At 45.6% G+C, this 16,266-nt stretch overlaps 1 protein-coding gene across 1 annotated transcript in view; it reads right to left on the reverse strand.

Annotated features, from left to right (window-relative positions):
• The window catches only part of IRAK2 (interleukin 1 receptor associated kinase 2), a 59,484-nt gene that overhangs the window by 6,218 nt on the left and 37,000 nt on the right, over positions 1-16,266 (reverse strand). Inside the window, exons 7-11 of the mRNA XM_021694985.1 lie at positions 15,976-16,090; positions 14,309-14,418; positions 11,945-12,140; positions 8,653-8,715; positions 213-413 (exon numbers count right to left, since the gene is read on the reverse strand). Coding sequence (XP_021550660.1) covers positions 213-413; positions 8,653-8,715; positions 11,945-12,140; positions 14,309-14,418; positions 15,976-16,090 — 685 coding nt within the window. The remainder of the gene's footprint in view (positions 1-212; positions 414-8,652; positions 8,716-11,944; positions 12,141-14,308; positions 14,419-15,975; positions 16,091-16,266) is intronic.

Below are 16,266 nucleotides of genomic sequence, written 5' to 3' on the forward strand. Positions count from 1 at the left end.
CGCTTCCCTACTTTGCTTCTATGAGCTCCAGTACGACCTGTTGCTTGCAACCAAATACAGCCCTGGTTTATGAAGTGACTTCTAGGTAAAGGCCTCAACCCTGAGCCATACCCCAGTTCCTGGTAAAGCAGAACCATGCGGCCACCAGGACCGGAGGCCCACCCAACCCAGGGCAGGGCCCATGGCCGGGTCGGGCTGAGAAAGAGGCTCACCTCAGCCAAGCTGGCGTTCCGCCTCCTCAGGCAGAGGCAGGCGGCCATGGCCAAGGCCTCGGCGCAGTCGTCCAGCAGCCGCCCGGCTCCCTTCTCCAGGTACTTCCGGCAGATCTCCTTAGCCATCACCGTTTCCACGCCCGTCTTCCTGCCGCACAGCGAGGTGCTGCTGCCGGGGATTGCACTGAGGAGTAAATCCTTCTGCGGGAAGGAGAGGATAAGCATCCCCGTGTGAGCTGCAGGGATGCGGGATTTCACCGCACGTGCCCCAACCGCCCCCGCGACGGCGCCAGACCTGCAAAACCTCGAGGAAATCAGGATTTTAAGAAAGAAATGCAAGGATTCGGGGCGCCTGGGTGGCTCAGTCGTTAAGCGTCTGCCTTTGGCTCGGGTCATGGTCCCAGGGTCCTGGGATCGAGCCCCACGTCGGGCTCCCTGCTCCGTGGAAAGCCTACTTCTCCCTCTCCCACTCCCCCTACTTATGTTCCCTCTCTCGCTGTCTCTCTGGCAAATAAATAAATAAAATCTTTTAAAAAGAAAGAAAGAGGGCGCCTGGGTGGCTCAGTTGGTTAAGCGACTGCCTTCGGCTCAGGTCATGATCCTGGAGTCCTGGGATCGAGTCCCGCATCGGGCTCCCTGCTCGGCGGGGAGTCTGCTTCCCCCTCTCCCACTCCCCGTTTGTGTTCCCTCTCTCGCTGTGTCTTTCTCTGTCAAATAAAGAAATAAAATCTTAAAAATAAATAAATAAATAAATAAAAAAGAAAGAAATGCAAGGATCCAAGAAACAAGTAAAAAAGCCAGAGCTGGAGAATTGCTAAATTCCCTACACATACAGGGCATTCCATAGTACACTCCACCAAGGCAGGGGCTTAACCTAGGCCTCAGTTGCTTCATCAGGAAAATGGGGATAATAGGATCAACACAAAGATTAAAAGATATAATGCATCTAGGGGTGCCTAGGTGGCTCAGGTCAGGATCTCAGGGTCCTGGGATCCAGCAGGGAGTCTGCTTCTCCCTCTCCCTCTGCCCCTCCTACCCACCCCCCCAGCCACCCACTGGTGCTCGAGGGCTCTCTCTCTGAAATAAATAAATAAAATCTTTAAAAAAAAAAAAAGATATAACGCATCTAAAGCATAAAGTGTGACACTTAACACAGAATAAAGATTCAATAGTCTATTAGTGATAATAATTAATAGTAATAATTAATAGCCACCATTTCTATACTACTACATGCTGGGTACTTTACTTACATCAATAATTTAATCTTATTAACAATTTCAGGCACGCTCTTTTATGACATAAAATACACATTTTAGGATGTAGGTTCTGACCCATGCATATTTATTTATTTATTAAAGTTTGAGAAGATTTATTTTTTTTAAGTTTTATTTATTTAAGTAATTTCTACATAAGGTGGGGCTGGAACTCACGACACTGATATCAAAAGTTGCATGCTCTTCCAAATGAACCAGCCAGGCGGCCCTAACCCATGTATATTTAATAGGAGATCTACTATATAAATATTATGTACACTTATATATATATTTTATAAATTTTGTATTTACATATAAGTTTTATAACACTTTATACTATATAGAAAGCAGGAATTATGCATATAACAGAAGGTATGCTACATATTTTTACATAAATTTAAATTTATATTTAAAAATACATATATTGGGGCGCCTGGGTGGTCAGTTGTTAAGCGTCTGCCTTCAGCAGGGTCCTGGGATCAAGCCCGGCGTCGGGCTCCCTCCTCCACGGAGAGCTTGCTTCTCCCTCTCCCATTCCCCCTGCTTGTGTTCCCTCTCTCACTGTCTCTCTCTCTCTGTCAAATAAATAAAAAAAATCCTTAGAAAATAAAAATAAAAATAAAAATACATATATTTATGTAAAAATATATAGCATATTTATATAGTATAAATTATGTTTCATAATATTTCATAAGTATATATTTATGTATTTGCAAATATATAAATGTTACAAATACATTAAATACTTTGATTATATATTAAATATATTATAAGGAAATACGTAATTTAATTATGTATAATATTGATTGATATACTATATAGTGCATTAATCTATTATATTAACATATGAAACATTGATATTTATGTTTTTATATTTGTGATATATTTATTGTGTAAATAATAAAACATTTATATATAAATTTTCCATGTATATTCTATTTGTTATATATGTTTTGTTTTTTGTTTTTTGAGAGTGAGAGAGCATGAGCAAGAGCACTAGTGAGAGAGCATGAGCAAAGGGAGAGGCAGAGGGAGAGGGAGAAGCAGACTCCCCACTGAGCTCGGAGCCCAACGTGGGGCTCGATCCCAGGACTCCAGGATCACGACCTGAGCCGAAGACAGACGCTTAACCCACTGAGCTACCCAGGGATCCCTCTATTTTCTTTTTTATACCTTCCCATATTTACTAAATGTTCTACAAGCTTAGAAAAATTTAAATTAAAAGTTTTTTGTTTGTGTTGTTTTTAATGTCAAGAGTTCCCACTTTCCCATCCATAACTATGGCCATCAGAAACCCCAGATTTTGTGACAATCTGGCACCTGCTGACCTTTCCCATCTCATCTCCTCCCCCTGTGATTCACTGTACTCAGTCACTCTGGCTTCTTTCTGTTCTTGGAAGCACCTAAACTCATCCTGCCCCAGGGCCTTTGCACTTGCTGTTCCCTCTGCCTAGAATGCTCCTCCTCTAAATCTCACTGCATCCTAGTCCCTCACTTCAGTCAGGTCTCTGCTCAGATGTCACCTTCTCCAAGAAGGCTTCCCTGACCTAAAAGACCCCTCTCCCTGCTCCTCCACTCTATCCCCTAACCTTATTTCACATTTCTTTTTTTTTTTTAAGATTTTTTAATTTATTTTTGAGAGAGAGAGAGAGCATGAGTGAGAGGGGCATGCAGGGAGCCCAAGCAGGACTTGATCCCAGGACCCTGGGACCATGACCTGAGCTGAAGGCAGACGCCCAACTGACTGAGCCACCCAGGAGCCGCTTATTTCACATTTCTTAATAGCACATCTCACTGGCCTGGAATTACACACATTTCCATTTACTTGAATACGGTTTGCTCTCCCCCACTAGAATGAAAGTTCCAAAAACTTCCTCCTGCTCACCTCTATATCGCCAAATCCAAAAACAGTGTCTGGCACATAGTAAGTACTTCACAAATGTTTTCACAAATTGTACATACTAACTTATTTTTTAGCTAAATTTCTTTTCTTTTTTATGTCATTTTATTTTTTATTTTTATTTTTTTTAAAGATTTTATTTATTTATTTGCGAGAGAGAGAATGAGAGACAGAGAGCATGAGAGGGAGGAGGGTCAGAGGGAGAAGCAGACTCCCCGCCGAGCAGAGAGCCCGATGCAAGACTCGATCCCAGGACTCCAGGATCATGACCTGAGCCGAAGGCAGTCGCTTAACCAACTGAGCTACCCAGGCACCCTGTCACTTTATTATTTTTAACAGAAGTGATTCATTAAATATAAAACTAATTTTTATTGCTTTATACAGATTTTCATAAAAATACATTTACAACTCTGAAAAAAAAGATTAGCAGAGATTATCAGGCATGGGCTGCGATATTTGCTTCAAAAACAAAACAAGACAGTCACCACTCTGCCTTAGTTTCCCCATCCAGAAAATGGGTTGTCTGAGGATCCAGTAACACCTACATGCCTGACACTGTAAGGAATTCAATACCTGGAGACTAAAAACCTCCAGCTGGCCATGGTTGCCTCTATGAATACCCTTTTGCACAATTCTTTCATGTGAGCTCTGCCTTAAAAGGTATCATGGTGTTTAAAGTTGATAAGTCAAAAAATACCAGGAGAGTGTTATTTTCAGATAGAGAGGTTACCACCATCTGAAACAGAATCAGAAACTGTTCAAAAGGGGCATCTGGGTGGCTCAGTCGGTTAAGGGTCTGCCTTTGGCTCAGGTCATGATCCCAGGGTCCTGGGATCGAGCCCCATGATGGGCTCCTTGCTTCGCGGGGAGCCTGCTTCTCCCTCTCCCTCTGCCTGCTGCTCCCCCTGCTTGTGCTCTCTCTCTCTGTCTAATAAATAAAATCTTAAAAAAAAAGAAAAGAAAAGAAAAGAAAGAGACTATTCAAAACAACTGGCCTGAAAGAATGATAGAAGCAGAGGCTCACCATTTGACTCCCCCCAGTGAAGTTGTGGATCTCATCTGGCAAGAGTCATCAGGAGATGCTAAGAACACCCAGGGGTAGGGTGATGAAGGAACTTAGGGATGGGGGGAGTCAGCAACTCCACCTGGACCCACTGATGAACCTCAGCACTGGAAGGAGGAGGACCCGCTATGTGCCTCATGTTGTGATGCTGTGGGAAGCACCAGGGACCACCCAGGAAGCAGCACTGATCATGAATCTAACCAAGTCTCAGGACAAGAGGTAGAGAGAAACACGTTACGAATACCACAAGAATGGGAGGTGGGGGCTGGGTACCTCAGTCAATTGAGCGTCTGACTTTTGGTTTTGGCTCAGGTCGTGATCTCAGGGGCATGAGATCGAGCCCCTTAGTTAGGTTCTGTGCTTGGCATGGAGTCTCCTTGAGATTCTCTCTCTCCCTCTGCTTCTGCCCCTTCCCCCACTCGCACACGTGTGTGCTTTCTCTCTCTCTCTTTCTCTAAATGAATTTTTTTAAGTCTTTAAAAAAAAAAAGAATACCACAAGGATTAAAAATCCAGAACATGAGAGACTTACAGAACAAATGACTCACTTTATGCAAAAATGCAATGAGATATGGAAAGAAAATATGGGGAGGGGTGCAGTTGGAGAACAGAAGAGTTTCAAGTGCTGCCTGGCTGGCTCAATCAGAAGAGCATGTGGCGCTTGGTCTCAGAGGTTGTAAGTTCGAGCCCCACATGGGGTGTAGAGATTACTTAAATAATTTTAAAAAAACTTAAAAACTTAAAAAAAAAAGCTCTACTCCTCTTCATCAGTTTGAGAGGAAGCACCTTTCCTGACTTGATGTTGAGGCCATTAGAACAGCTGGCTTTTTTTATGTTTCAAGAAACATAGTTATTTGTTTGAAGATGTATCTATTTTTTATTTTTTAAAGATTTTATTTATTTATTTGACAGAGAGAGACACAGTGAGAGCGGGATCACGAGCAGGGGGAGAGGGAGAGGGAGAAGCAGGCTTCCCGCGGAGCAGGGAGCCCGATGCGGGGCTCGATCCCAGGACCCCGGGATCATGACCTGAGCCGAAGGCAGACGCTTAACGACTGAGCCACCCAGGCGCCCCGAAGATGTATCTATTTATTGAGGGGAGGGAGTGCGGGAGGAGCGGAGGGAAACAGAGAGAAAGTCCCAAGCGTAAGTCCCAACACAGGGCTTCATCCCACCACCCCAAGATCATGACCTGAGCTGAAACCAAGAGTCAGATGCTTAACCGACTCTGCCACCCAGGCACCCCTTTTTTATTTTTTCTAAATATTTGTAAGAAACATAATTAATGGTAACATGTGGACTTTGTATCAGTTTCAAACAAACCAACTTTAAAAAGCAATTTTTGAGACAACTTGGGAAATTTAAACATGGAATGGGCATTAAATGATATTAAGGAATTAAGAAAACTATTTTATGGGTAGAATAACATAATATCTGGGATATGCTTTAAAATACACACACACATACACACACACACACGTTTTTTAATTTATTTATTTGAGAGAGAGTGAACAAGCACAAGCAGGGGGAGCGGCAGGCAGAGGGAGAAGCAGGCTCCCTGCTCAGCGGGAAACCTGCTTCTCCCTCTTCCTCTGCTTGCTGCTCTGCCTACTTGTGCTCCCTCTCTATCTCTCTCTCTGTCAAATAAATAAATAAATAAATAAATTTTTTTTAAAAAAGAAATAAGAACAGGAAGCAGGGAGAAGGGACTGACTATAAAGTTGCCCAAGGGAATTTTCTGGAATGATGAAAATACTCCATATCTAGATTATGGTGGTGGTTACATAACTGTCCACACTTTCCAAAATTTATACCATTCTGTACACCTCACAAGTGTGAATTATACCTCAACAGAAATGAACGCACATGTCCACAGTGAGACCCGCACAGAAAAGCACCTAGCAGCTACAGGTGTAACAGTCAAAAACTGGAAACACACCAAATGTCCATCAACAGGTGAGCGGACACACGATGGCACATCCCTGCAATGGAACATTACTCAGCAAAACTAAATGAACCATGGACCCACACAAAGAGCATGGGACGTATCTCAGAATAACCATGCTGAGTGGAAAAATCCAGACACCAGAAGAGCCAACTCTCTCTGATTTCATTTATATGAAAGTCCAGAGAGTGGAACCTCATGCGGTGACAGAAAGCAGATCAGTGGCGGCAGGGGATGGCAGGGTCTGGGAGGGGCGGGAGGGCAGGATTACCAAGGGGAAGAGGTAACTTCCAGGGTAGTAGGCACGGTCACGAACATGACTTGGTGAAGATTTCACAGATATATACATATGTCAAAATTCATCACGTTATACACTTCATTCTCACTACTTATAAACATTATAAACTTATTTATAAATAATTTCATGGAATTACCAGGGTGTGTGATTATACTGTAATTTCCTTCACCACCTCCCAACTGACAGATATTTTACTTGTTTGTAGCTGTTTTCTAACATAAATAACGCTACAGTGAACAGCCGTGTCCGTCTTTCCTCCCTTGTATGTATGTGTCCCTTTGTAGAAGTGAAATGACCGCATCAGAAGGCACACCCATGTTAAACTTCGATGGAAACCACCCGATGACCTTCGGAAAACACTGTGGCCACAAACACTCTCCCGAGGGTGGAAGAGAGGCCTGCTTCTTCCCACCACTAGGTGCTAGCAGTTTTCATCTCTGATTTGAATCTTAATAACATGCTCAATCTTCATTTATTAAGGTTTTTTAAAAAAATTCTATCCTCCAGGGGCGCCTGGGTGGCTCAGTCGTTAAGCGTCTGCCTTCGGCTCAGGTCATGATCCCAGGGTCCTGGGATCAAGCCCCGCATCGGGCTCCCTGCTCGGCGGGAAGCCTGCTTCTCTCTCTCCCACTCCCCCTGCTTGTGTTCCCTCTCTCGCTGTCTCTCTCTGTCAAATAAATAAATAAAAATCTTTAAAAAAAAAAAAAATTCTATCCTCCACATTTTTTTGAAGTAAACTCTACACCCAACATGGGGCTTGAACTCACGACCCCAAGATCAAGAGTCGCGTGCTCCACTGACTGAGCCAGCCAGGCGCCCCCTCCTCCACATTTTTAGAAACCATCAACAAAAACACCTTCTAGGAAATTTCACGTAAGTATCTCAAAAGACTCCACTTGCGACGTTCATCTAGGGAGACCCAGAGGACTGTTAGGGAATTCACCCCAAGAAAATCGTCAGAATATGAGAAACCACTTCAAACTGCCCCAAACCACATCTGAGGTGCTGAAACCCACCTCTTTGTAATATCTGGGACCCAGTCTCCAAAAGTGGAATGACTTTCTGTGGGTAGGAAGGCCTTCAGCTCCCCACCCCAGGGCCCAAGGGATGTTTTGGGGGCCCAGTCACCAAAAAAAGCCAGCTGATCTAATGGCCTCAACATCAAGTCAGGAAAGGTGCTTCCTCTCAAACTGATGAAGAGTAGAGCTTTCACAGGATTTGGAACTCTGCAGAAGACATGGGTTCAAATCCCAGTTCCACCACTGATCTCACTGTGGGGGGGCGGGCGTGACACAAGTCTCTTCACCTTGGCCTTAGTTTTCTCATCTGCAAAATGGGGATGATAATAATCCTGAATTCATATGGCTGGACTGTTATGAGAATTAAACAGTCAGCAGAGTGTCGGGGTTAAGAACTCAGGAGCTGCAGTCCAGAAGACCTGACGTGGAAGTCCGTCTCTGCCACTTAGCAAAGCCGAGATCTCGGGTGAACCTCGGAGCCTGCTTGTTCAAGGGCAGGTGAACGTCATGACCCTGTCAATCTTGGGGGGATTTTGTGATGACTTAGAAAGATAATATATGTAAAGTGCCAAACACAGAGTCTGGCTCCGCTCTTATATTTTTGAAATGACCCTGTATGTGTATATATGTGAATGATAGTTCTTTGAACCCACAAAATGAAAATTATTGCTTTTATTATAGGAACCTGTTAAAGAGGGCTGACTTTTACCAACTTGAAGACAAATCCTATTTGACTGCCAGATGTGTAAAGAGAAGAAACGGGATTCCCCTAAACATTCTAAGTTCTCTTATCATGAACTTGGCTGGCTGGTAAGAGGGGGAGAGGTTAAGGTTACTTTGCAAATCAAACTGCAGACTGAGACCTCATAACCATCTGTAAAATGGGTGGAGTGGAGGTCCTTGCCCTCCTGACCCCCTCCCCACAGCCCCCAGTAGCAAGCCAGAAGTGACTGGTTCCCTTACCAGGTAAACGGGGCTTCGGTTGTTATCCATTGCAGGGATGCCAGTGAGGACCTCAGCTAGCACCTGGAGAGAAAATGCAGTTAACACAGTTCAGACACTCATGCAAAAGTTCAGGCAGGAGATTCACGCCAAGAGCAACGATTCTTCTTAGTAACAAAGGCTGAGCTCCAGGCCCGGCTCTGCCATTTACCAGTACAGACACCTGCCCCAAATTGGGAACATGGGAATATCACTAAATACCTCCTCCTAACTAAACACACCACCCAGCTGCTAGTAGAAGGTTTGAATGAATAGCAAGTCAGGGAGGATGGAAACCAAACGTGTGCATATTACCGTCAGTTTTACATGTATAAGTATATCCATATAAATATATAATATGTATGTTTATATATGCATACTCTATACTTATATAAAAATATGTATGTATATATAAATATGTATGTGTAAATATGTATATTTACATACACATACTATATATTTATATATAAATGTGTATATACACATACACATATACACATTTTTCTATATATACATGTATCTACACACACACACTATATTTTAAAGATCATTTCATTTAAAAACCCATCAGAAATGGTAAGTAGGCAGGACGGCTGGGTGGCTCAGTTGGTCAAGCATCTGCCTTTGGCTCAGGTCATGATCCCCGGGTCCTGGGATGCAGTCTTGCATCGGGCTCCCTGCTCAGCAGGACGCTTGCTTCTCCCTCTGCCTGCCGCTCCCCCTGCTTGTGTGTGCTTTCCCACTCTCTGTCTCTGACAAATAAATTAAATCTTAAAAAAACCCACTGAGAAACGCAGTGTTCCCAACAGGAGGAATCAGAGTTCAAACTCATACCGTCAGCTAGTGGCTGAGCTGAGAAAGAGTGAAGGGAGCCAGTGGGCATGGAATGCATAAATTAATTTAAAAAATTCTTACAGCAAGAGCTGAGTTAAAAAGTCAAAGGGCAAGAGGCGCCTGGGTGGCTCAGTCAGTTGAGCGTCCGACTCTTGATTTCGGCTCAGGTCATGATCTCAGGGTCGTGCAATGGAGCCTCACATCGGGCTCAGGGCTTAGCACTCAGCATAGAGTCTGCTTGGGATTCTCTCTCTCTCTCCCTCGGCCCCTACCCCTACCCCTACACGCTCCCTCTCTCTCTATAATAAATAAATAAAATCTTAAAAAAAAAAAAAAAAAGAGCAGGCACCTGGGTGGCTCAGTCGGTTAAGCTTCAGACTCTTGGTTTCAACTCAGATCATGACCTCTCAGTTGTGATATCGAGCCTGGCGGGGGCTCTGCGCTGAGCCTGGAGCCTGCTTAAGATTCTCTCTCCTCGGGCGCCTGGGTGGCTCAGTCGGTTGAGCGACTGCCTTCGGCTCAGGCCATGATCCCAGGGTCCTGGGATCGAGCCCCGCATCGGGCTCCCTGCTCTGCGGGGAGCCTGCTTCTCCCTCTCCCACTCCCCCTGCTTGTGTTCCCTCTCTCGCTGTGTCTCTCTCTGTCAAATAAATAAAATCTTTTTAAAAAAAAAAGAAAAGAAAAAGATTCTCTCTCCTCTCCCTCTGCCCCTCCCCTCTACACACTCACACTCTCTCTCTTTAAAAAAAAAAAAAAAAGTCAGGGGTAAACAAAAATCAGGAGTGAGAGTGTGAAGGTAGGAATACCACAACAATAATCATCTTGATAAGTGTAGGGTACTCTGCTAACTATATACATTATCTTATTAATCTCCATATATGTCACTATCCCATTTTACAAAGGACAAAACAGGCCCAGAGTTAGAGGTGAGGTACCTGAGGTCACACAGCTGAAAGTAACTAAGCTGGGGCTCAAACCCACACTCTTAAGCCCTACACTGGATTGCCTGGCAGCCTCAGGGTTCAGTCCTGCTGGTTTTTAGAAGGGCAAGCCCCACTGAGCTTCACTGAGCCCCTCACAGTGGAGCTGATGGGGGCAAGGAAACCAGAAGAGCCCACGGGAGACAGAAGGAAGTAGAATCTGGCATCTGGAGGTCAGGATCAGAGCAGAAGGTGGCTCGGGAGGGCACTAGTGCGAGAGGTGGACTGACAAGAGACGGAGCAGAGAGAGAGGAAGCACAGAGTTTGAGGCTCGAGAGGAAGAGAGAGGGCACGGTCCGAGAGGCAGCTATTTGCTCTTGGCAAAGGCCAGCCAAAGACTGTCGCTTTTCTCAGCCAGCATTTCCCAGACTGGGTTCCATGGGACACTGGTGTGGAGAGAGACTGAGGAAACAAGGTTCCACAGTCAAATGAATTTGGGAAGTGCTGAGTACCATTTGCCCAGCTGTGGTGAATTCACAATTAAATTAAAGGCTCATTACCATATTAAAGTCTCTGATTAATTTTGTGGTAAAGAAATCTGCTTGACTCTGCTTAACCCAGCATTGGTCATACCTATTTGGCCACAAAACCCTTTAAATACATCAAACCTACAGAGACCTCAAGGGTGTTCCACAGAATGTACTTTGGAGACTGCTATAGTCAGACCATGAGCTCCTGGGGGAAGGACTGTGTTTTAGTGACATTTTTATTCCAACTGCCTAGCACACAGTGATGACAGGACGGTGGTGGTGAGGAGTGAGGGGGGATGCATAGGTGGATACGGAATGGATGAGTGGCAGTTGAATGGATGGATATTGGATGAGTAGTTGAATGGCTGACTGGACAGATGGATGGACAAAATGAACAGACAACTGGATAGACAATTAGATGGCTGGCTGGCTGGCTGGCTGGCTGGGAAATAGAGAAGGAAGGAGCTTCACAGAAACTGCTATACTTCAAGGGTTGGCAACCTTTCTCTGTAACAGGCCAGACAGTAAGTATTTTAGGCTTTGTGGGCCACAAACCAAATCTCTGTCACATATTCTTCTTTTTTTTAAAGATTTCATTTATTTATTTGTGAGAGAGAGAGCATGAGCAGGGGGAGGGGCAGAGGGTAGAGGGAGAAGCAGGCTCCCCACCGCAGGGAGCCCGACGAGGAGCTCAATCCCAGGACCCCAAGTTCATGACCTGAGCCAAAGTCAGACGCTTAAATGACTGAGCCACCCAGGCACCCCACATATTCTTCTTTTATTAGCAGTATTATTACATCTTTTATAAATGTAAAAACTATTCTTAGTTATAAGCTGTACAAAATATGCCCCGGGCCATAGTTTGCCAACCCCTACTATATTCTGATGGACTATATCTAGGGGCCTCTATTATATCTTCTGCTTACAAAGGAGCTGTGGGAAGGACAAATAAGGACAGGCCTAAGGCCAAGCAGAGAAGGGAGCTCTTACGATTCCACAGCTGAAGATGTCCACTCGTTTTGTCAGCTGCCCCACCCTGATGAAATCTTCCGGCAGATATGCGGCAGAGGCCTGGAAAAGGTGAGTCTTCATCATGGTATATTTTGACCTCTTGTTGTTAGGACACAGGTGAGCCATTGGATGAGCCAGCTTGGGGGTGAAGTTCTGGTCTAGCAAAACATTGGAGCTGTGGAAAAGAAAGCAGAGGGAGGGGTGCCTGGGTGACTCATTCATTACACTTTTGCTTTCAGCTCAGGTCATGATCCCAGGGTCCTGGGAACGAGCCCCGCATCGGGCTCCCTGCTTGGCGGGAAGCCTGCTTCTCCCTCTCCCTCTCCCACTCCCCCTGCTTGGGTTCCTGCTCTCGCTCTCTCTCTCTGTCAAATAAATAAATAAAATCTTTTTTTAAAAAAGAAAGAAAACAGAACTTTCTCACTTGGAGCTGGACAAGAAGAGGTTGCCATGGAGAGCTTTTCAGAAAACAACTTCATGATAAGCAGCATTGGCCCCGGCAAGTTAAGGGTCACTTTAAACCCACCATCTGGATTTTCTGAGCCAGTCCTGGTGAGGGAAGGGAGTGGCAACCCACCCCCACCAGCAAAGGAGGATGGAGCTAAGATTAGTTGTGCTGCCCCAGAAATGGCATTTGGGGTAGCCAACAAGGTGCGGCCTTCCTGGCCCCCAAAGATGTCAAACCCTCATCAACTTCAGCTTGCTAAGACCATGGGCTATGTAGGCTTGGTCCCCTCTGAAACTGTTCTGACCCCCAGCTCTGGCCCGACTGACTCGAGTCTAAATGCCACCATCCTCTGTGACTGGTCCTGCCCAGAGCATGGGGAATACGGAGAACAATAAAAACATTCTTGGACGTAGGCACCTGACCTTTGGGTGTCAACACTCTCAGAAGGTACTTCAAAGGAAAAAACAAACAACAAGCGAGAACACAACTAAGTTACATGTGTAAAAATAATCAAACTAACCCTAAATAGTTGTTTAAAAAATAGACATCAGGAGCACCTGGGTGGCGCAGTCGGTTAAGCATCCAACTCTTGGTTTTGGCTCAGGTCATGATCTCGGGGTCATGGGATCAAGCCCCACATCGGGCTCCATGCTCAGTGTGGAATCTGCTTGGGATTCTTTCTCCCTCTGTCCCTCCCCCCCAACCAAATAAATAAATCTTTAAAAAAAAAAAACAGACATTAAGTCCAATATCCACTGTTAGGAGTGGTTAAGTAAATTATGGGCCAATCCCTTCAACGGAAAACTAAAAAGTCACTAAAAATGATGGCATGCAACATGCAGAAAGATTTGCCCTGTTTAAATAAAGGGGTAAAAAAGAAAATATGAATTGGTAAGCAGGTGACAGTGCTCCCTTAGGGCTAAGACTTCTGTGTGGGCAGGTGCTGAAGAAAGGGAGGCCAGGCGATGAGTCAGGGCACCAGGGCCAGAATGACCTCTCACCCTTTCATTTCCTTTCTTGCTATTACAGCTGTTTGTGCAATCAGACAAAAATCAGGGAGAAAAAAAGAGGACAAGGCTTCCACTTGCCAAATAAAGAACTTTGAGGAAGTATGAGTTCTACAGTTTCAAGGTCAGTTTTGCCAGACTTTCTGGTATTTTCTGGAATCTCTCCCCATGCTGCCAGTCCCCAGGCAGGACTCTCTTGTTCTTGGGAGCACGGTGCTAAGATACTGGGTTGCACGCCTACCCTGCAGGAAGCTTCCCTGACATGAGTTGCTTTTGCCAACAGATACATAAGCAGGGGGTGGGTGTCCAGGAAGACTCTGAGCGGGGAGCTCAAAATCCTAGGGGGCTTGGCCTAAAGCTCCAGGATCGGGTCCAGACCAGCTGCTGGGTTGGAAGTAAAAGGCCTCAGGGGTGTGGGGTGCTCAAAAAAGACAAGCATGGTGACAGGTGGGCAGTGTATAGGGACAGCAGAAACCCTGATTTTTGAGGGAATAACAAAGAAAGAGAGAAGAGATCCAAGGTTGGTGAGGAGGGGAGAGCCATCCAAAGAAGAGAGACCTGGGGCGCCTGGGTGGCTCAGTCGGTTAAGCGTCTGCCTTCAGCTCAGGTCATGATCCCGGGGTCCTGGGATCGAGCCCCACATCGGGCTCCCTGCTCGGCAGGAAGCCTGCTTCTCCCTCTCCCACTCCCCCTGCTTGAATCCCCTCTCTCGCCGTCTCTCTCTCTGTCAAATAAATAAATAAAATCTTAAAAAAAAAAAGTCTTAATATTAAAAGAAAAAAAACAAAGAAGAGAGACCGAGGAAGAGGGAGGGGAAGGGGCGCAGGAAGGTGTTCGGCTCCGCGCCGCAGCGCAGGCCCTCGGCAGGGTCCAGCCCACCGCTCTCACCTCTTGACGTTGCCGTGGATGATCTCCAAGCTGTGCAGATGCCCCACAGCTCGGAGCAGCCCAGAGCAGATGCCGGCACGCTGGGGCCAGAGGAGGGGGTCTGTGCCTCCCTGAGGAAAAGAGAAAGGGGCAGACACAGTCACACCTCTGCCTTTTCAAAGTCCCAGCGGCCTCCTGTCTCTTCTCCAGATCTTCACGTGCTCTGCAACAGGGACTGGCCAGCACGGCGTACCGGCAGGGTACCAGTTCCGACATCAGAAGACCTAGATGTAAATCCCAGCTCAGACACGCACTAGCTGTGTGACTTTGGGAAAGACACTCCACATCCCTGAGCCTCAGTTTCTTCTTCAGTTACAAAATGGAAATGTTAATCCCTATGCCTCTCTAGGATTGCTCTAAGGACTCAGAGGAGGATATGGTAGGGAGTATATGGTATATGAGTATACGGTATGCCCCTAGCGTGGTGCCTGCCACACAGTGGGTGCTCAGTGACCTGCAGCTGTTTTGAAGCATGATTATACAGAGGCAGGTCTGGAATCTTCCTCCAGGAGGGGACGCCTGGGAGAGGGGCTAAGGAGCTTGTGATAGCACACCAAGCACATGGGCCTTATGCCAATTTTACGTGTTTTAGGGAGGCTTCACAGGGCTGATGGGGATTGTGGGGTGAGCTAAAACCCCCACCATCTCCAGGTTCTGCCACTGTTGTTCTAAGACTGAAACTCCAGGCTCAATCACAACTTATTTTTCAAGTCCTGTCGTAGGCCCCACATCCTCTAAGAGCTGCCTTGCCAACCGATTCCCTCTCAAAAACTCTGAAATCCAGAGCCACATGAACCCTGTTTAAATTCCAGCCCTGACACCTGTCAGCTGTGTTCCTTTGGGCAGGTCACTTTGCCTCTCTGTGCCAGAAACTCCTCTTTTGGAAAATAGGGGATACCTCTTGAGTTGTAGCAAGGCCTGAAGGGAACATATGCAAAACCTTTATCGTGGTGTCTCGCACCATGCGAGAGCACAACAAACCTAACAATCATTATTATACCATGAATACTGCTTTGTCTGGTCTCTTTTAAGGGAAGCAGTATTTCTCTTGGGGAATAAATCTTCCCCCTATTTCACGATTTTATGGGAAGGAGGTTTGTTTGCTTTTAAAACTGTAATTTTAATAGGTATTATGCTCACATGCTATAATATGTGAAAGGTACTGAAGGGTATATAGTAAAATTTCCTTTCCTGTCCCATGCCCCAGCTACCTAGCTCACTTCCTCAGAGGCAGCCAAAGCAACAGTTTTTTGTAACCTTCCAGAGATAGCCCATATAGACACAAGCAAATAGACATATAATAGAATAGCATTTTTAATAAGAATTTGCTTCTACTTCTCCATACTCTGTATCTCTTAATTATTTTTCTTGTCCTATTGCATTGACTAGCACCCCCAGAACAATGTTAAATAAAATTAGTACTATGGATACCTTTGTCTTGCTCTTGAAATTCCTCTTCTCAAATAATTTTTTTATAGGTTTTTACCTGAAGATGTTTAGCCAGATCTCATCTATCCCAGCCTAACTTCTCTCTGGATGACCCCTCTCCCTTCTGGAAGTCCTTAAACCTTGAGTCCCTAACTGGATGCTACCTAGTGCTGTTCTCTGACCATGACCCAGCCCCTTACCTGACCCTGGAGTCTGTCCTGTAAAGAACCATTTGCCATGTATGGGTAGATCAAGCTGTAAAACTGATTTCCAGTGCAGAAGCCCAGCAGAGGTAAGACATTGGGGTGGCAGCATCTGAAATCAGGTATTAGTGCAGAGGTGAGGAGTCAGACAGAAAGAAGAAACAAAGACTGCTCCACTTCCTCACCTCCCACCCCTCTTCTACCCCCTCTACCCCAGTGAGGTCACCAGTGACTTCCCAGGTACCAAATGCTCTGACCCCTGAGGGCCCAGCACCAGGGTAGAGAGAT

The sequence above is a fragment of the Neomonachus schauinslandi genome, chromosome 1 (genome assembly GCF_002201575.2).
Source record: "Neomonachus schauinslandi chromosome 1, ASM220157v2, whole genome shotgun sequence".
NCBI classification, from domain to species: Eukaryota; Metazoa; Chordata; class Mammalia; order Carnivora; family Phocidae; genus Neomonachus; species Neomonachus schauinslandi.